General features: G+C 38.5%; 1 protein-coding gene across 6 annotated transcripts in view; it reads right to left on the bottom strand.

Moving 5' to 3' along the window:
• LOC140733155 (CSC1-like protein 2) overlaps positions 1 to 22,375 on the bottom strand; it is a 191,513-nt gene that overhangs the window by 90,110 nt on the left and 79,028 nt on the right. For 5 of the 6 annotated variants that reach the window (XM_073056084.1, XM_073056083.1, XM_073056082.1 and 2 more), the window contains 2 exons: positions 10,098 to 10,136; positions 6,014 to 6,104 (listed from right to left, as the gene is read on the bottom strand). In XM_073056084.1, coding sequence (XP_072912185.1) covers positions 6,014 to 6,104; positions 10,098 to 10,136 — 130 coding nt within the window. The remainder of the gene's footprint in view (positions 1 to 6,013; positions 6,105 to 10,097; positions 10,137 to 22,375) is intronic. The other variant, XM_073056086.1, reaches the window with a different exon arrangement.

Genomic DNA, 22,375 nt, shown 5'->3' with positions numbered 1-22,375 from the left:
GAACAAGATCTTCCTCTCCACTAACAAATTTCTGAATGGACAATGAACCCATGAACATTACCTCAGTATCTTCCCCTCCCCTCTTTTTTTACACTACTTCTATAACTTTAAAAAATGTATAATTATTGTAATTTAGTTTTAATCATTATGTATTACAATGTATTGCTGCCACTAAATAACAAATTTCATGACATGCCAGTGATACTAAACCCGATTCTGAACTACTAAATGACTTTCAAATGCTTGCCAATGTAGCCCAGTGGAGACACTCATACTGCTCAGGATTAAAGTGTTAGAAGTTAAGACAGGACATGTTTATCATGATTCATACCATTTAACAGCTATCCAAATGGTACCGGACATTTGATGACTGGGTGCATGTAGAGTCTGTAATGAGGGTGTGGCTCTCCAGTAATCTTTAATCTACATTGTTGAGCTACATTTAAAGCATAGATAATGTAGGAGAATCACTTGTGATACAGGAAGATTACAATAAAACAGATTTACAAATAGAACATAGAACAGTACAGCACATTACAGGCCCTTCGGCCCACAATGTTGTGCTGACCCTCAAACCCTGCCTCCCATATAAACCCCCCACCTTAAATTCCTCCATATACCTGTCTAGTAGTCTCTTAAACTTCACTAGTGTACCTGCCTCCACCACTGACTCAGGCAGTGCATTCCACACACCAACCACTCTCTGAGTGAAAAACCTTCCTCTAATATCCCCCTTGAACTTCCTTCCCCTTACCTTAAAGCCACGTCCTCTTGTACTGAGCAGTGGTGCCCTGGGGAAGAGACGCTGGCTGTCCACTCTGTCTATTCCTCTTAATATCTTGTACACCTCTATCATGTCTCCTCTCAAAAGAGTAAAGCCCTAGCTCCCTTAATCTCTGATCATAATCCATACTCTCTAAACCAGGCAGCATCCTGGTAAATCTCCTCTGTACCCTTTCCAATGCTTCCACATCCTTCCTATACTGAGGCGATCAGAACTAGACACAGTACTCCAAGTGTGGCCTAACTGGAGTTTTATACAGCTGCATCATTACCTCACGACTCTTAAACTCTATCCCTCGACTTATGAAAGCTAACACCCCTTAAGCTTTCTTAACTACCCTATCTACCTGTGAGACAACTTTCAGGGATCTGTGGACATGTACCCCCAGATCCCTCTGCTCCTCCACACTACCAAGTATCCTGCCATTTACTTTGTACTCTGCCTTGGAGTTTGTCCTTCCAAAGTGTACCACCTCACACTTCTCCGGGTTGAACTCCATCTGCCACTTCTCAGCCCACTTCTGCATCCTATCAATGTCTCTCTGCAATCTTCGACAATCCTCTACACTATCTACAACACCACCAACCTTTGTGTTGTCTGCGAACTTGCCAACCCACCCTTCTACCCCCACATCCAGGTCGTTAATAAAAATCACAAAAAGTAGACGTCCCAGAACAGATCCTTGTGGGACACCACTCATCACAACCCTCCAATCTGAATGTACTCCCTCCACCATAACCCTCTGCCTTCTGCAGGCAAGCCAATTCTGAATCCACCTTGCCAAACTTCCCTGGATCCCATGCCTTCTAATAGCAGACAGCATTTGTAGAATCAAATCTATTAATGGGCAGCAGGCCTTTTTGCCAATAGCAATTCCAAATAGTCTCTTTCCTTTCTCTTGCTTCCCATTCCTCAAAATATTTCAAATTTTTAATCCAACTGAAGACTGGGCTTTCCATTGTCCTGATAGGCAGCAATTTCAAACCCTAACTATTAACACTATAACTGAACTATAACCCTAACATACAGCATGCTGGCCTTCATCAGTCAGGGCATTGGGTATAGGAGTTGGAATTGTAAAAGTTGTAGGTTAGGTCACACCTGGAAAAGTCTGTGCAGCTTTGGTCATGTTTTTATAGTTAAAAGGCAAATAAGATTTGAGGATGCTATCGGGGCTAGAGGGCTGAATTGTAGTGAGAAGGGCATCAAAGGGAGTGGGGTGAAGGCAGGGGAGTAAGGATGACTGGAAGAATTGGATCAGCTCATGATTGAATGGTGGAGCAGACTTGATGGGCTGAATGGCCTACTTCTGCTCCTCTATCTTATGGTCTAAGTTGGCAAGTTGGCAAAGCTAGGTCTTTATTAACGTAGGAGAATGAGGGGCGAACTTACAGTAAATTTTAAGACTAAGGGAGGCATATGTAAGGTTGATGTTAACAGTATTTTCTCCAGAGTAAGTAGGGGCATAGATTAAGGGTACAGTGAAAGGTTTAAAAGGGACCTGAGGGTAACGTTTTCCATGCAGAGGGTGGTGAGTATATAGAATGATCTGCCAAAGGAAGTAGTTGAGGCAGGTACAATAGTACCATTTAAGGATTATTTGGATTGGTGCATGGAGAAGAGGGATTGCTAAAGGATATAAATGCCTGTTCACTTCTACTTAAACCAACTATGCCCTTGTACACCTCTACCAAACCTACTACTGCCGCATAAATGGAAGGGCAGAACTGGTACTCGCACTGTTAATCACCATAAGGTCATTAATGTTTGGATAACGTTAAATGATGGTTAGATGCCAAGGAATTAAAACTAGAAGGGAGGAAGGGGTTGGGATCGGGAGAGTTTAAAATTCCCACAAAAATACTGAAGATATTGTTCAATGTAAAAACAAAAAAAAAGGACCTTACAGAATAGGAGGATGTCACTCAGCTCCGCCTGGATTTCATGGCTGATCTGCCCTATATATTTCTTGTGTTCTGGTTCCCCTCAATTCTTCGATCTTTCAAATGTATTATTTCCTCTTTAAATACTCCCAACAATCCTGCCTCCCAACACTCAATCATTTCCATTACTGAACAATGCAAATTTAAAGAGAAATATTCTGATTCCTTTAACGTTCTCTCCAAGAAGCATTCTACCTAATACTTAAGATTGATTAATAATATACCTACATGATACTTAGATTAATCTTTGTACTCTTGGAAAACAAAATGTGATTGCAGATGGTGCATGTGGTGACCTATGTAGATCTATAAAAGGAATCTAGACTTTTCATCATCAAGTAGCTATCATGCATTTGAGCCAAATAATGGAGTTCAATGACCCAGTAACACGCCTTTATTATGGTTTGAAAAGAAAATTATAACTAATGTTTTAGAATTACTGCGTTATTAAAATAGCTAACAGCACTTAGTCTTGTATCAAGGTCATTTCCTAGAACAGGAGGCTGGGGAGGGCAGAACACTAATAAGTTACAAAGTCAGCGTCATGCAACACAGAGATAGGCCATTCAGCCCACCATGCTTACCACCAACTACCTACATTAACCTCATTTACCAGCTTTCTATGCCTCAACAGTTCAAGTGTGCGTCCAAACACTTTGAATGTTGTGAGATTCCCTGCCTCCACCACTATATCAGTACATTTCTAGATTTCAACACCCTCTAACTGAAAAATAAAATTTTCCTTAGATCCCCTCTAAATCTCCTGCACCTTACCATAAACCTACATTTTGCATTTTTAGAAAACTCTGCTATGGGCAGAAGTTTTCTTCTATCTACTTTATGTTTTGTGCACATCAGGTCCCTCTTCAAGGAAACAAACCCCAACCTATCTAATCTTTCCATCCAAGTGAATCTTCTGTGCACGTTCTCCAATGGATTCAAGGATAAAGGAGAGAATTTGCGCTTGGAGTCAGTATGGGGGTGATACAAGTACTTTGCATCAGTATTCACCAAGAAGGTTATAGAGATTAGTGAGAAGTGTGGAGCATGCTAATTTGCTAGGGCATTTTGAGATCAGGGAGGTGCAGGGTCTCTTGAAGAGGATTAAAGTGGTTTCGTTCCTAGGGCCTGATGGTATATATCCTAGGTTACTGAAAGAGGCAAGACAGAAGACTGCTCGGGCCTTGATCAAGATCTTTGTACCTTTATTAGCAACTGACAAGTCTCTGGGGAATGGAGGATACCCAATGTAGTTCCTCTGCTTGAGGAAAATAGGAATAATCTATGAAACTATAGGCGAGTGAGCCTCACCAGAATGGTAGGGAAGCTATTAAAGAGAATTATTAGGGAATGTGTGCATTTGGAAAGGCATAGCCTGATTAGGGGCAGTCAACATGACTTGCAGGTCATGTCATAAAAAACTTGATCAAAAATTTTGAGGACGTGACAAAGCTGATGAGGATAGGGCACAGGATGTCGAATGCATGGACTTTCAGACACTTGACAAAGTTCCTCTTGGTCACCTGATTCAGAAGATTAAGATGCATTGCAACTTCAGGATTAACAATCAGCTTATCCATAGAAGACAGAAGTGGTAGAAGGGTGTGATTCTATCTGGAGGTCTGTGACCAATGGTGTTCCAAAGAGATCAGTGCCAGGACCTCTGTTGTTTGCAATTATTTATACATTACTGTATGAAAATGTAGATTGTTGGGTTAGGATTTTTGCAGATGACAAAGAAGGAGAAATTGTGGATAGTGAAGGTTGTAAAAGGATATAGCAGAATACAAATCAGTTCCAGAGAACGGTGGTAAAATAGCAGATGGAATTTAATCTGGGCAAGTGTCACATGTTGCAATTTGGGAGGTCAAATGTAAGATGAAAGCATAGAGTTAATGGCAGGACTATAACAGCAGTGATGTAGAGGCATCTTGTGGCCCAAGCTCATAGAAAGAAAGAAAAAACGATTAGCTTCGTCACAAGTACATTGAAACGTACAGTGGAATGTGTCGTTTGCATCAAATCAAATCAAGGATTGTGCTGGACATCCTGTAAGTGTCACTGCACTTCCAGTGTCAACAAAGTACGTATACAACTTACTAACCCTAACCATACATCTTTGAAATGTGGGAGGAAACTGAAACACCTGAACTCATGGGGAGAAAATATGAACTCCTAACAACTGCAACGAGAACTAAATTCTGATCTTACTACTGGCACTGTAATAACATACTAAACGCTGTGCTACAGTGCCAATCTTTCAGCTCCCTGAAAGTAGTCACACAAGTAGATAGGGTGGGACAGGTGCTTGGCATGCTTGTCTTCATTGGATGAGGCATTAAGTATAAGAGTGTATAAGTAAGGAAGTTATGTTGCAGCTGCTTTGAAATCTAACACTGTCATCCTGCAACATAATATCCTTAATCCAATTTTCAGCAGACCCCTATCAACCTTGTCATTACTCCTGACTTTGTAAAGACAAACAGAAAATGAAAATTAAGGTATCCACATCAGTATATTGTATATACCTTTCCTTAAATCATGCTCGTATAACATACAAGATTATCTCAGTAGAGTCTACTGAAGTACTGGCCATCCCAACCTATTACTACAATATACTATGTGCATTCAAAGAGTACAACAAAGGAACACAGGTACAGAATGGAGACAGGTAAGGTGACAGAGCTTAAAGCAGAAGAGGCCTTGGAAACTGAGCTGCCATGTGAATATCAATGCCATTTTATTTAAAGCAGACTCCTAACTTTTCCCTTCTGCACATTTGGCTTTACTTTAGAATTCAAGGCTGGTGATTAGACGTTTGGGAAATGCTGATCAGGACATCAAAAGTTCACTGTCCTTTCATTTTCTACTTCATCTGTGAGTCAGCGTTATTATACCATTTGAAAAAGTTAATGATTTTCAATGAATCATTCTATAAATAATCTTAAAAGCAGAAGATTTATTCTCTTTTCAATCAGCAGTATGCTAAATGCATTCATCAATTTTCCTCAAAATAACTTTCTAAACAAAGAACAGTTGGAACCAGTTGGTTCCAAACACATCACAAATACATCCTGGATATAAGCAAACCAAATTCATTTTAGTCTTCTTCAAACATTTGATTAGTTAAGGCACTAACAAGGATCTTCAGCAAAACTTTGGCCAATACAGCAAACCCTTTTGCTTTGTTAAAATGTGATAAACTGGCTGGAACAACAAAAATCCTTGCAATAAAAGGAAACATCCTTTGTTAAACTTCTCCAGACATTCAGGCAAAGTTACTCACCTTGTCCCTCTGATCATAGTCAACTGAACTCGACACTGAAGTCAGACGTTCATATCTGTCATGGTTCTCCGAATGCAGAGCCGAAACCACACTAAAGGACAAAACAAAAGAGTAGAGGCTATATCAGCACACAAGCGCTCTACTAATCCCAAGTAAACTGGTATCAGTGGCATTAAATCAGTGCAGAAGGCCTCACTGAAATGTTTGTGCTTTAACCAGTATTTGCTTCAGTGCCATTTGTTAAATTTCGATGAGTGGAATTCGACAGGGTTGTCTACTTGCAAACAGTAATTTGCACTTTGTTCAGTAAACACACTGTAGAAACATATAATGGTGTATTTTCTGTTTTGGTATTGAAATACATTTTGATTATGTAGTTTTAAAGATTTACTTGTTTTATCACCTCATCAGAAAGTGATGAACTACAACAGGAAATTCAGCAGTGTGTTCTCTTCATTGGCCTATTCATATATTAAACAAGTAAGGCCCACGGACACTTGAGATACTGCCACTTTAGCACAAAATTACTTTCCCAATCACCACCACCAACTCCAGTAGTTTCATCTGCCAGCAGCATATACAACTTGTAAAGGAAGAGAAAGGTTAAATAGTGGTTAAGATTCATGGACCTTTGCAAATAGTCATCAAAGAGAGAATGGAAAGAAAAGGTGATGTTCAGCTGGTCCTTCCTAACAAAATAAACAAGCAACATTCTGCATCTCAAGGCTTGGTAATATTGGAAGAATTTGCTACAATGTCCAATAATTGAGAAATTCCTGATAACAGTTGTGTCTAGAAATACTAGGACGACTGTTAGATCATATTTAATTCCAGCAGATAATTTATATTCCTTAAGCAGAGAATCCAATATCTCATTGACCAGGATGGCCATTGATATTTAATTGTTATATCCTGGGTCTATGGTGGTGTGCCCACCATTACAATCAGTACGATTGTTTTATGCCTTTCCAGGTCCTGGTATGCAATTCTTCATTGCAATACCAAAGGATTGTTGCAACTGAGGTACTCTCTATCAGAGGATTCATTGAACTGTCAGCTTTTATGCAGTAGGACATAAACATGGCTAAAAACAGGGTGGCCAATTATCTATAACTACACTGTTGTGGAAGCTTTTCCTTCATTGTCCTGCATTAAAAACAGTGGCTGCATTTTCAATGCATTTAATTAGCTGTGAGGTGATTTGGGATATCAGCAGGACAATGATAAAATCTCACAAATGAGGACACTTCCTTTAATCATTTTCATGCTCACTGCAACCAGAACCAGGTCCTTTCTTCCTCAGGGAGAAACCAATTTTAATGGACTGATTTTGATGGAACAGTTCTCTGTCATGTGATGAATCTGCCAAAAGTCAGGGAACCACAGAAATCTCAAGGATAAACGATGGAATCCACCTATTTATAGTTGAAGTGCAGCTATTATGTAAAGTCAGATGTACATACAGAACATAAAAAGGTATCTGAAGGAGTCCCACAACAGAATCTCAGTTAACTCATGAGATTTATAGCTTACAGTAAGTGACTGGAGGCCAACTAGGAAAAGGTTATGCACACGAAGCTTCTCAGTCTGATATGGATATGATAGAATTTAGTTCCTCTCAAGCTGAGTAGGAGCAGAGGTAATACTGCCATTGTTCCATTTTGGAGTAATGTTTACATGTATGGGGTATGAGCCTAGTTTGGATTGAAAAGGACTTGCATTTATGCATAATCTCAATTTCAGGATTATCTGATGCAATCTATAACAAAATTAATTTTCCCTCCAAAATTAAATAGAACTACAATTTGTACATAGCAAGATGCCACAAACAGCACCAGGAAATGAGGTTTTGTTTGACGTTAGCTGACGGCAAGTATCAAGCAGGGTGCTGGGCAAGTTTTTCTGTTCTTGTTTGAAAGTGGCATGCAGCATCCATGGAAGGAGGACGGGCAGGGCCTGTTTCTTTTGAGAGATGGCACCCCCCCACCCTCAGCAGTCTGCACTGAACTGTGAGGCCAGACAAGATATTGTGCTGAAGACTCTAGACTTGAAACCAGCACACAATCCAACTAAAGAGGTGACAATGCCACCATTCAAACCAGATCCAAAGTCTTAAGTATTAAACGAGGGCAACAGTGGGCTGGGATTTATATTCATCATGTGGGCCTATTTTACTGCTGTAATACTGTACCCAGAAGACAAATGATTCTAATTTCTTAGCTGAGGTGGCTGCACAGAGCTAATTCAACCAATTCATATTCAATAATTACATCTAGCCTTGCTGTTAAATTGCAGGAAGTCCAAGTGAACATCATTGACTAAGATCATTTAACATGTTTCAATAACAGAAGGCCATGCAATGTTTGCACCATGTGAGAAACTTGAACTTCGCACACAAATCCAGGATTATTCAGTAAATTTAAAGACAAGCACAGTGACTGAATAGATATTTCCAGTGGCAATGCTTGTATGGTCTGATAACAGCACAAAATCCCCTGTGCCTTCATTGCAGCTTTTATTGTCCTCCTCTTTCCCTCACTATTTTTAGCCAGTCACAGCTTTGCTTCTCTTTCACCCACTGTATTTCTTATCTCTTCCACTATTTCCCTTAAGCTCAGCTTTTCCGCAAGACTCACCTCTTCCATTTATGGATGAAATAACCTTTCATCCCTCCTTCCAAAGCCTATTCTTAATCCACCCATCTTTCTTGAATTTCATTTTACACTATGCCCTTTAATCAGTCTGATTCCTGTGTCCCATCTATTTAACCAAATAATCAAGTGCTTCTGCCATCTTCACTACAGCAATACAGCAATGGTGGTGGACTTTAGGAGATCTAGGCCTCATATGGAGCCAGTGATCATTAATGGAGAATGTGTGGAGCAGGTTAAGACCTACAAGTATCTGGGAGTACAGTTAGACGAGAAGCTAGACTGGACTGCCATCACAGATGCCTTGTGCAGGAAGGCACAGAGTCGACTGTACTTCCTTAGAAGGTTGGCGTCATTCAATGTCTGTAGTGAGATGCTGAAGATGTTCTATAGGTCAGTTGTGGAGAGTGCCCTCTTCTTTGTGGTGGTGTGTTGGGGAGGAAGCATTAAGAAGAGGGACGCCTCACGTCTTAATAAGCTGGTAAGGAAGGCGGGCTCTGTCGTGGGCAAAGTACTGGAGAGTTTAACATCGGTAGCTGAGCGAAGGGCGCTGAGTAGGCTACGGTCAATTATGGAAAACTCTGAACATCCTCTACATAGCACCATCCAGAGACAGAGAAGCAGTTTCAGCGACAGGTTACTATCGATGCAATGCTCCTCAGACAGGATGAAGAGGACAATACTCCCCAATGCCATTAGGCTTTACAATTCAACCGCCAGGACTTAAGAACTTTTTAAAAGCTATTATTAATGCTTTTTGAGATAGTGATTTAGATGCATATCATATTTTTTACTGAGTTAAGTATTGTATGTAATTAGTTTTGCTACAACAAGTGTATGGGACATTGGAAAAAAGTTGAATTTCCCCATGGGGATGAATAAAGTATCTATCTATCTATTAACAGAACTTCTCAATCCGTAAACCAAATTTTAATGCTCTCTTCTAGTGCCATCAGTGCAACATTTTGCCAAGCATATCTTTTTCATAAGCAAGCCCTGCTCACTACTCTTAACTTGAATAACAGTCCCATCTCGATATTAAATTTAAAAACCACACTTCTGTCTTTTAAGCAGGATTTAACTCACTTTTGTCTGACAAAATTTTTTTTCTCAAAAATTTATCAATTCCTCTAGCAGTTTTCCTTAATTAATTCTTGCTTTGCCTTGCACATAAAATATTCCAATACAAGCTGCATTTAGTTTTGGACAATGGAGAAGCTTCTCACATGGGCAGCAGACAGCAAGCAGTGACAGAACATCAGCAATATTACAGAATCTATACAGTGTTCTTGCCAAAGAAATATTACACACAGGCAGCACCTTTACTGAAGAAACATTAGTATCAATTCAACCCAGAGAGCATGTGAATGAAGAAATTGTTAATGCTACCATAAATCATGGGGGAGAGATCTAAAATGGTAAAATAAACATACTATTCCCGCTCTTCTGTTTGATGTTTTCCATGTCTCTTTCTAAAAATGCAAAAGAAAAACCTTAAAATACAAATTAAGAAATCCAACTTTACCTCAAATGAAAGCAGACAGCGGTGGCTTCTCTTGCCTTGTAATGCTCAAGACTGCTTGCAGAGACTTCAATTAATATCCATGAAAATAGTCCACCAGGAAAGCTGAGAATATTGTAATTGGCCACAAAAAACTGCTTCACAATAAAGATTGTGTGCCCAGTATATTATTCAGATCATCTGTTGTATCAACTTCATAGAATGAAGTAATACAACACAGGAATCTGCCCATCAAGTGTATTCTAGCTTTTTTGGAAAGCCAACTACTGCCATAACTAAATGCTGATCCTTCACAGCTATCGTTTTATAAACTGAAGTACTGGAAAACTGAGCAATTATCTGCTCAAATATACTGCACTTGGTTCAGAGCAATACAGGTCAAAATCAAAATCAAATCAAAATACAAAAACTTTTCACCCACTGGAACTCTACAGAAGTTCACCCAAATCACCAAGTTCAATGCTGCTTTTACATAAATATTTTTGTTTGAAGAATCAAATGTTCAACTTTTTGACAACCTTAAATCAAAATGTCTTTTCCCTTGGGAATTCAACAGGTCACGTGGCTGAGGGGTGAAAATTGCAGGTAGGATAGCATGACTGACAAAGTTAACGGAGGCATCTGAAAGCTGCAAAGGGATTAGATATTTGACAATATAATACTAATATGATCAGGCATCTTTTTGCAGTATTAAATCCAGCTGGTTGTTTACAAGTGTTGGAATTATTTGCTTTGATTGAACAAAGTTAATTTTGGCGCATTAGTGCAAATAGATGGGAGTGATGCCTGTCTGGGACTGAAGAGTAGTCTGGTCATTCAACCTGGCCATGTTACCTCGAAACTCCAAACTCCATTTTACTTGAAATGTTCCCATGACGTTAACTAAAACAGTAATATCAAGCTATAATCTGGGCTCAAATTAAGCAGTAACTGAGCTCAGTCTAGCTTTGGTTTGGTTCTTATTACTTCAGAATGTTAGTATAGGTGAATTATGAAAGAACGAATACTATTTTATCTCAGCCATAAGGTGACAGGGCAAAGAGGTGAGCAGGGAGAGAAATATAACTAGATGCAATGAAGCTCAAAGAAATGGAATAGTGTACTAGTACACAGAAGGGTCACACAGACTGCAGAGAATGTGAACTTGAGTTATTACCACCCAGCAGATTTTTTAAAATTCAGAAGTGGAAACAGAAAGAAAAGCCAATAGAAAATTCACTGAAAAAAACATTTCACCGGGATTTGAATCGCTTAGGTGTGCTGGTATAGCAGTTTGTGTGGATAGCTAGAATATGATTTATGAAGTATATCAATTCACATCAATTTTCACATAATTCTCATCACATTTTCTGTTACAACTGTCACTTAAAAATAACAAAGTGGATCTGGTGGTAATTAAAAGAGCAATTTAAAAATCGAGTATATCAATTTCATTTTACCTATAAAACGCAATATGTAATCATTACTTCCACCCAAATCTGTGCTAGATGTGAAGAGTGAGATAATTTTTTTTTATTCAGCTATCAGTACATCCATCTTTACCGACAAAGATGAAGAAACTTGTACAATTCTCTTGGTGAATAAACAAAGATTTATAGCAACCCATTAAAACCCATTGCTATTGTAGAAAAGTAGAAAAAAGCAGTGAGCTCCAGAGCACAAAAATATAAAATTGCTGACAGAATGCTAGAAATACACAGCAGACCATATTACACCTCTAATCTTCTATTAACCTACCAAGTTCCACAGTTAAGTGGCTATACTATCTCCCACCCAGTTTCCTGTGAGGACGCCGTCCCTTTTTCTCTCTCCCCCGAGCTCCCACAATTTCTCCTCCAGCATCTGCTTTCAAGATGAAATTTCTGCTGTTAAATGTTCTTTCCCAATAATGTTACTTCTCTGCCATTGTTGACAGATTGCTCACATGCATTTCCTCTATGTCCTGTACAGCTGCTCTTCTCCACATTCCCACCACCCCCACAATCTACCTCCAGCCATAACAGCAAGAGTTCCTCTTGTCTTCACCTTTACCCTCCATAATTTCTGCCAGCCCCATTGTGATTGGTGTCACAACAACAACCTTGCATTCAACATCAGTAAGACCAAGGAATTGACTGTGGACTTCAGGAAGAGGAAGTCGAGGGAATATACACATGTTCTCATTGAGGGATCAGCAGCGGAAATGAGTAATTACAAGTTCCTAGGGAATCAACATCTCTGAAAATTTATCCCAGGCCCGACAGACTGATGCAATTACAAAGAAGGCATGACGGGCTATAGTTCATTAGGGGTTTGAGGAGAACTGGTATGTCACTGAAGACGCTTGAAAATTTCTACAGATGTACTGCGGAGAACATTCTAACTGGGTGCATCAACGTCTGGTATGGAGGTATGGAGGCACAGGATCAGAAAATGCTGCAGAAAGTCGTAAACTCAGCCAACTCCGTTACGGGCACCACCTTCCCCAGCATCGAGGACACCTTGAAAAGGTGATGCTTCAAATAAGTAGCATCCATCATTAGTGACCCCCATCACCCATGACATGCCCTCTTCCCATTGCTATCAAGGTGGCTGTACAGGAGCCTGAAGACACACACTCAACTTTTCAGTAACAATTTCTCCCCCTCTGCCATTAGATTTCTGAATGGACATTGAACCCATGAACACCACCTCACTATTTCCCCCCCCCCTTTTTTGCAGTACTTATTTAATTTGCAATATACTACCGCTGCAAAACAAGAAAATTCATGATGTATGCCAACGATATTAAATCTGATTCTGCTTCTGATCCCACCACCAAGTGCATCATCCCCATCCCCCTCTTTCTGCATGGAACAATTCACTACTCTCTGGTTCACGCAACCTTCCCAACCCATTCCCTGGAACTTTCCCCTGCAACCACAGGTGATGTAGTACAATACTTCTCTCTTCACCATCATCCAGGAACATAAACAGTCTTTCCACATCAACCTGGTCTCCCACAATATGGCCTCTTCACTGGTGCAAGAGCAAATCATTTGTTGGACCACCTACATGTTCCTTTATCACAATACATTTCAGCTTTCAGGCACAGTTTAGATCACATATAGACTAAAGACATCTTTATAAATGTAATAACACTGGGATTTTGTGGATGAGATTACAGGTTATTTCTAACCTCCATAATCAATAGCTTTAATATTCACACACCACTGTTTGCTCTCATCTTGCTGAACCAAGATAAAATATCCTCCATGTCCAACCAAGTGATGACTGAGAACCCACATAGCAACTCTCAGCAACTCTCTACATAATTTAGAGTGCATCACCCATTACAGGCAAGAAAGAGGTAGGCTGTGGATGGCACCTCATTGGATTTGATGAACTAATTCAACCCCTTTCATATGCGAAAACACGCCTTGGCTTATATGAACAAATCTGCAGTTCTTCTGGAGATGTTCACTGAGGGGAATAGCTTCTCAATCTATACATATTCCTATTGGATCGCCACACTCCATTCCAGACCAAAACATTCAGTTTAATGTTGCATTTATTACCTTCTCTGATAAGCCTGTTTGCTTTTTTATTGTAATTTATTTTTTTATTGAAGTTCATCATCAAACTAACATTTCCATAAGATGTATTTCAGATTATTGTACATATATATCATATAGTCATATTTGCCACAAATCTCTATATAATATTTATCTGAGGTATACACTTAGAGAAAAGAGGAACGAAAGAACAAGCAAAAGGAGAAAACTATGTACAAATAGGGAGTGATTTTTTTTTTTTAAACAACATGTTCATTGATTTGTGAGAATAAAATCAGGCCTATGAGGCATTATGTAGTTAAACCATTTTTCGCAATGAATCAAATTGTTCCAACTTATGATTAACAGATGCTGTTACCTTTTCCATTTTGTAAATGTCCATTGTAATTTCCATCCATGCATTTAAGGTTGGACTCTCCTGTGATAATGATTTCCTAGCAAGAGTCTTTTTACCAGCCATCAGAAATATATTCATTAAATATTTCTTTTCAACCATTCTTGAGGTATATACCCAAAATATATGGCCTTACTTTCTAAGGGTATTTCACATTTAAAGATGTCTTGTAGGGCATTGTGTATCCCACTCCAATAGTCTTTGATAACAGGGCATTCCCAAAAAATATGATAATAGTTTGCATTTTGATTTCCACAATCTCTCCAGCAAACAGGGATGTTACTATCATAACGGGATTTCTGAGAGAGTGTAATAAAATAATTTATCAAATTTTTCCATCCAAACTCCCTCCATTTCTGGTACACTTCCATTGATACCTCTATATTATTGTCCATTCTCCTTCAGATATAATTATCCCTCCTTCCTTCTCCCATTTTGTTTTAATGTATGAAGTCGAATGTGTTTTAAGATTTGACAAATCTTTATACATGCTTGAAATGATTCTACTACCGTTATCTGAATTATATGCTTTTCTAAAGAGCTCTATCAAACATGTACTTGCCTTGGATAAATTTTTAACTGTCCTATTAACATATTGTTACATCTGTAAATTCCAATAAAAGTCTTGTTTCTCTAATAAGTATTTCTCTTTAAGCATTTCAAAACTGAACAGTATTCCTTCTTTCATTATATTGCAAAGAACTGTTTTTCCTTTAGCTGTCCAGTCCTTAAATCTAGCATCCAGTTTATTTGGCGTAAAATCCGAGTCATATGCACAGCATTTAAGAATTGCAATATCTCCCTCTAGTTTTGGGCAAATATACCCAAATATTTGAAAGACTCTGTTTGCCATGCCCAGGGATATCTACTGTCAATTTCTCTTGGTGGGCTATGTTATATGAAAGTAATTGGGTTTTATCTATGTTGATCTTGTATCCTGATAATTGACAATATTGTTCAAAGGATTGCATCAATTTAGGTAAAGAGTATGTTGGTTGCCCTAGATAGATCAAAATGTCATCCGCGTAACAGGCCAATTCATGCCCTGTCCCTTTAGTAGTAATTCCCCTGATATCTTCATTTTGTCTGATGTATTGAGCTAAGGGTTCCAGATATAATGCGAAGAGTAGCAGGGACCATGCACAACCAGGTCTCGTGCCCCTTTCTAAGGTAAGACTATTTGATAAATATCCATTGATTTTAATCTTAGCAGTAGGGTTGTCATATAGTGCCTGTATAGTTTTAATAATTGTATCATGGAAACCAAATCTATGTAAAACTCTGTAAAGTCCAATTAACCGAATCAAATGCCTTTTTAGTGTCCATGCTTATCACTATTGCTTCAATTTTATTTTTTTTGCATATGATCCATAATGTGAAGTGTCCTTCATATATTGTCTTGTGTTTGGTGATGCTGTATAAAACTTGTCTGATTGTTATGTATCAGTATGGATAGAAACTCTTCTAATTGTTTGGCCATGATGGAGGTAAATAATCTATAATCTACATTAAGAAGGGATATTGGTCTAAATGACCCACCATTCCATTTTATCCTTGCCTTCTTTCGGTATAGCTGAGATTATCGCTTCCTTCCAGCTGGGTGGCATTTGTCCCTTTTAAGAGCCCAGTTCAGTGTGGGGAGTAAGACTGGAATTAATTCCTTTTTAAATTCTTTGTACCACTCTGTCGTATACCTATCTGATCCTGGTGACTTGCTTAATTTAAGCCTACTAATTGCAGCTTTTAATTCAACTTCAGTTATGTCAGCAGTCATCCTTCTATTTTGTTCTTCGCTTAAAGTGGGTAACTCTAGAGAATTCAGGAAGGTGTCAATTTGGGTTATGCTTCCCCCTGGAACTTTGGAATATAAAGTTTTGCAAAACACTTCAAAAGCTTTTTGAGTTTCACTTAGCTTATTTTTTTTTAATCATTTTTGTTCTTGGATCCCTAATTCTATGAATTGTATTTTCTGCTATCTTTTTTTTCAGTTTTCATGCCAGTATTTTCATAGACTTAGATCCACTTTCATAATGTCTCTGTTTCAGAAACATTAAATTTTTCCTGATTTCTTGCATATCCGAACTATTAATTTCATTCCTAATTTTTAAAATTTCCTCTAATGTATCCTCTGCCAAATTCAATTTGTGTTTTTTTCTAGTTCCTTCAGCCTATTTTATAATTCCTCTAATGTCTTATTCCTTATTTTTTCTTATATGAAGATATCGCTAAAATTTTCCTTCTTAAAACAGCCTTCAGAGTATCCCATAGAATGGAAGATGAAACCTCTTCATTATCATTGAATTCTAAGTAAAGACCAATTTCTTTTTTAATTTGTTCCTTAACGTAGGGATCATTGAGTAGATTTGAATTTAGTTTCCAAGTAGTATTCTTTGGTTGTAGGTCAAGATCAACAGATAAATATATAGGTGCATGGTCACTTACATCTATTGTCCCAATTCCACAGGTGTTTATTTTGTCTGTCTCTTCCAAATGTTATGAAATAGTCTATTCTTGTATATACAGAATGGGGGGCAGAATAATGAGTGTAATCCCTTCTGTTGGGGAAAAGGTCCCTCCATGTATCAATTAAACCAGCATCCTCAAAAAGTGTATTAACTTTCTTATGTAAAGAGCTTGTTTCATAGGTTTTTCTATTGGAAAAGTCTAACTTTGGTTGTAATTGTAAATTTAAGTCTCCCCCACATATCAGGAGACCTTCTGTTTCTGTTACCATAATATTAGTAATTTTCTGAAAGAAACTAATATCACTTCCTGGGGGTGCTTATATATTCAATAGAGTAACTGAATTTCCATCTATATTCTCCCTTACCAGAATATATCTGCCCTCCTTATCTCCCATTTCGAATACTTTTTCAAAATTTAGCTTGCTTTAGATAAGAATAGCAATTCCTCTCCTATGTCCTGATTTATATGAAGAGAAAAACAAATTAGTGAAGCCCATTCTCTTTAGTTTTCCATGCTCATTATCACTAAAGTGAGTTTCCTGTAAATATACTACATGGGCTTGTTCTTTTTTCATTTTGGATAGAACTTTACTACATTTGATTGGATTTAACAGCCTATTGACATTAAAAGAAATGAATTTTACTTTGTCCTTAGCCATGTGTATTTATCTGTCAATATATCACTGAAATTAGCAGAATAAAACTTAATCGATCTACTCCCTGAACAAATAAGAACCAAGAAATGTGAATAATTAAAAAAAGGCAACGAAGGTGGGATTCCAAGGCTGAGGTCTCTAGTAGATGACCCTGGGTTGAGCTAAAGGAAATGTCTAGCTGTGGGGGGATAGCCCCTCCTACCTGTGAGTTGATGGCCCCCATTGCAGTACCCATAAAAGTAAGTGAACAAATCTATGTCCATTACAGAGAAAAGATTTCCTTGTTTATTCCTCCTATATATTTATTCTCATTTAGGTGGGGAAAAAGGAGTGAATGAATAAAAAAGAATAATTGAGTAATATAACATTCATATTATAATAAGTACTTCTTAAGATAGGTATAGCACCGTCTATTTTTGCTTCCATTTAGCTTATCAACATTTTTGAAGTTAGCCAAACCTTATGCCTCTTCTGGAGGGGGTGAAGGCTGTCTTTGGAAAACTCCCAGTCTTTTCCTGATATATTTCTCTTGCCCTCCTCCTGTCCCCTGCTTTCTCGATTCTCTATTTCCCAAGCAGATCGAGATAACTGCTCAGCCAAGCTTTCCCTCGGATTGATCACGCTGACGGGCAACCCTCTGGCCTTCATGTCTGTAGTCGCCTCTTCCACTGTCTGATACAGTTGGATCCCATCTTCATTAAACACTCGCAGTTTAGCAGGGTACGGAGTTTGGAATCTAATCTTTCCTTGCTTTAATATTCGCTTTACTTCATAGTATTCTTCATGTCTCTGCAGGGCTGCTGGGGGGGTAATCTTGATCGAAATATATTAATTTCACGTCCAAAAACACCCTCTTCTTTCCCCAGGCCCTTCGTAGAATCTCCGCCTTGGTATTTTATCAAAGGAATCTAATTACTATTGAGCTTGGCTTATCTTCTCTGTCTCCAGTAGGCTGCGGAGCAATGCGCCCTCTCAATTTCAAGCTCCATAGTCGAAGGAATCTCTAGCGCATCCCGCAGCAACTTTCATACAAACTCCATCATAGACAAACCCTCCGCTCCTTCGGAAACATTGTATATCCTGATATTTTTCCACCGTGATCTTCCCTCTTGGTCAAGCAGTTTACTTTCTTGTTGATTTAATATTTTTATCATTTTACATTCCATGTTTTGCACGCGATCTTCCACCTTCTCAATTCATGTCTCTGCCACCGCTACTTTTTGATTGATGTTGGCAAGCTCTGACTTGATATAATTTAGAAGCTTTTGGAATCCCCGTATCTCTTGCAGAATGTTTATCATATTTGCCACTTCGCCTGAACGAGGCCCATTGTCAGCCTCGCTACCATGTGTTCGGGTAGGAGAGCCGCTCGCTGCACCCCTCTCTCGTCCACAGGCTCCGCAGTGATGCTTTTTTTATCTCCATTCTTTTTCCCCATTCTTGCCCCCCCCTTATCAATTCAAATCTTAATGGATTAATGGGGCAAAATATGCATTTTTTTCCAGAGGAGGCACTGACTTAAGCTGCCATTCTGGACGATGACGTCACCGGAACCAATCTGCCTGTTTTCTTGGAATAGCAGCGGGGCTAGGAAAAGGAAAAGGAAGAAGGGAGAATATGCCAAGAAGTTTCTTTTAAAAAAAACTGTGCCTTGGAAGGAAGTGGACCAAAAATCAGCATTTCATACTGAACAGGCATTACTTCATTAAGCCAGCATTGCTCAGAAATAAATCTATGAATCTCCAGACAGCCACTGCACGGACTCCACCTCTGAATCATGACAGGCTAAATATAAGGTTCTCAGCCTTGTACTCAAACAATAATCACCAAGACAAGAGCCAAGCCAAATTTATGCAATGCACTTCCACACTCGAGTAACAGCTCTCAAACTAGGCTCCAGAAGGACACAATAGGAACGTGCAACATCAAATACCAGAGACTTTTGAATGAAAAATGGATCTTGTACAATATTGAATTACAAGCTCCAGCATTGCCTTTTTGGTTAAAGAAATATGGGGGATCATAATAGCTTCCAAGAAAAAGATTCTATTAACCCAATCACTCTATGCATATGTGAGCAGATGGGGATAGAATCAATTAAAAGTTTTAGAAACAAGTTTGGTAGAGTTAGCTGTAAACTACTGATAATTTACATCGGTGGGTTACTGAAGTTGAGACGCAGGTCAGCATGATTTAAGGCTACTGTGCAGCCATGACCCTTCTGAAATGTTGCCTGGAATCTGGTAGTCAGTTAGATGACCTACAAAACCCTTTTGCACACTCATCTAAAACTAAAGTGTAGGAGATGAGGCTAAGCTTACCTGAGATCTGCAGGTAACAAGCTTCAACTTCAACTCCTACAAGACAGGTGTGGGGTGAGAGATTGATAAAGTGAGCTAGAGTCTTCTGAAGAGAACTAGGATTAGCTTCTTTGGACTGAGGACTGGGGCTCTGATCCACTACACAGTCCAGTCTCTGAAAGGGCAGTAAGATGATTTCATGCTCATTTTACTGCAAATGGAAACAGAAAATGCTGGAAGCTCCAATTGACAAAGCTAGAAATAATAAAGGATCTTCAACCTCAAACATTCACTATTACTTTTCTGCAGATACTATATGACCTAAGCATTTACAGCATTTTTCATTTCATGTTTCCAGCATCTGCAGGTACTTCTGATTTTTCTCCACCCTCTCAATCATACTTTTCAAACTCCTGCTCTCGTCAGTCAAACTGCAACTAAAATCTCTAACAATTGATCATATTATTAGTACAATGGTTATAGTTAACACAACCAAAGTGACAACATCATTTTTACACATTATCCTCCATCTTTCATACCTTTGCCCATTCTGAGAACACTTCTTCTCACCTCCCACTCAAACCACCTCATAGACCACAGCAAACTTGGATATATTACACACAAGCCCCTCAACACAATCAGCATCAGTTGTGAACAGATGCGACCCAGAACTAATACCTGATATTCCATGATCAGAGCCTCCCAATTCAAAAATGATTCTTTAAATCATCTTGCTTTCATCCATTAACCAATTCTTGCACCATTACTATATTACCCCCAATTCCATGAAATAGCTGGTTTCAATAACTTCTTGTGGTTGACATGGTGAGCAACAAAGTAGTAGAATTGGTACCTCACAGGTGAAGTGATTTGGGTTTAATTCACATTCTCCTTGTGACCATGTGGTGGGAAACTCCAGTTTCCTACCACATCCCTAACACATGTGGGTCAGTAGGTTAATTAGCCACAGAATTGCCCCAATTATGTAGCAGAGTAGTTTAGGGTTGAACTTGATGGGAATGCGAGAATAAAATGGGTCAGAGCAAGACTAATGTAAAAAAAAAATGGGTGCTGGGATATCAGCATGGAACGACCTGTTTTTGTGTTGTATCTTTATGACTATGAACTTATTGAAGGAAAGTCTTAAAGCATCAAATGATTCACCTTTATCTGTTCTGGTAGTTACAACCACAAAAAAATTCCAAATGATTTGTCAAACAACAATTTTCTTTCATTAGAGAGTGTTGACCATGTATAATACTGTTATTATTACCCAAATGTCCTGGTACAATTCCTTAATAATACGTTTGCAACACCACTGATGCAAATCTGATGTCAAAGCTCCAGCTTTCTCCTCCATCTCCTTCCTTAAATAGTTGGGTTGCAATTGTTACTATTAAATCTGTGTAAATTATTCCAGAAACTACAGAATTTTGTTAATAACATCTCCACAGCCATTTCTTTCAAAACTTAGCGATGCAAGTTATCAAATCCCTGGGATTTATTACTTTGCAGTCGATCTCATTCCTCCAATTCTATTTTTGTGTTAATTTGTGAACTCACCATTATAAACCTATAATCCTCCATTTATTTCAAGATTTTCAGCATCATGTGTATCTGTAAAAGGCTGATAGTTCCTAATTTATCCAGTAAGTTTCCTACTTTCAGTGTGTAGAGTCCCACATAAGCCTTCATTTTTACTTTCCTACTTCTACTTAAATGTTACAATTATGATTAATGTATATTGTGACACTATACAGAAATATTCAATTAGGGCATGGGATCAGCTTTAGCCAAAAACTGATTCAGATACAATGGCTCAGACAGTAGGCACGGTTGTGAATTTCAGTATATGGTAAAAGTATAGTTCTGATGAAGATCAACCATTTGTTTGAAACTTATGCCACAACAGCATAAGAAGTGGGATTCCTATACAGCTTAATTGTTTTCCAATATGGACACAATGGGCCAAATGTGACAAATCTCTATCATTCAAGACATCTCCCCCCCCCCCCCCTCCAATTGTGACTCACAAGACAGTCACACTTTTGACAACCTAGTTTACAGCATTCAGCCAAGGGACTACAAGAATACCCCATATTCCAAACTTAGGACCAGAGGCACATAAATAAACCTTTATGGTTTTTGCATCAGACCAGAATTAGTTCTGGTTAAAATCTGTTGGGCCAGTCAATAATAGCCACATTGAATAGGTGTGCATGGGAGGAGATCATTCAGTCATTGTGCTTGAATTAAATTTCATCTTTCATTCACTAGGTAGTTTATATCCCCCGATGCAAATTGTCACTGCATAGCATCACTTGTTTTGTATTAACTGCAAAACTTGAAATCCTGCATGACCCATTCTCAAAGAATATGTTTGTCGTTATTCATTACTGCTGCCTCCATAAGGAGCTTTTTGGTCAGAATGCTACTGTCCCATTAATAACACCAAGAAAAAAAAAGCCAATTATTTCTCTCCTCATTTTTTTTAAGTTATCCAAGATCACAATACACAAAGACAAACATTAATCTTAGAGTATAATTAATGCCCAAATATTAGGTGGTCCAGGAAAGGCAATTATCACTAATTCATGTCCTTAACAAAAAAATGTTAAAATATAATGAGCACCAAGTTATAATCGGGTGTTGGTTAAGCTAAGAGTCAGTCTTCTAAACAAGAAAGGGATTGTGAATGGTAGAAGCATGTTTGAATTAGGAAGCAAATTTTAGTTGGTCTGATTTTGGTAATGGGCTTCACAAAGATATTGTTTCTTGCTGTGTGCAAATTTTAATATTTCAGCTATATTTTAGTTCCTTGGCAAAGAAGCTCACTTCTGT

The sequence above is a fragment of the Hemitrygon akajei genome, chromosome 9 (genome assembly GCF_048418815.1).
Source record: "Hemitrygon akajei chromosome 9, sHemAka1.3, whole genome shotgun sequence".
In the NCBI taxonomy this organism is placed as follows: Eukaryota; Metazoa; Chordata; class Chondrichthyes; order Myliobatiformes; family Dasyatidae; genus Hemitrygon; species Hemitrygon akajei.
Note: the sequence above shows the minus strand (reverse complement) of the source record. Positions and strands in the feature narration are given on the sequence as shown.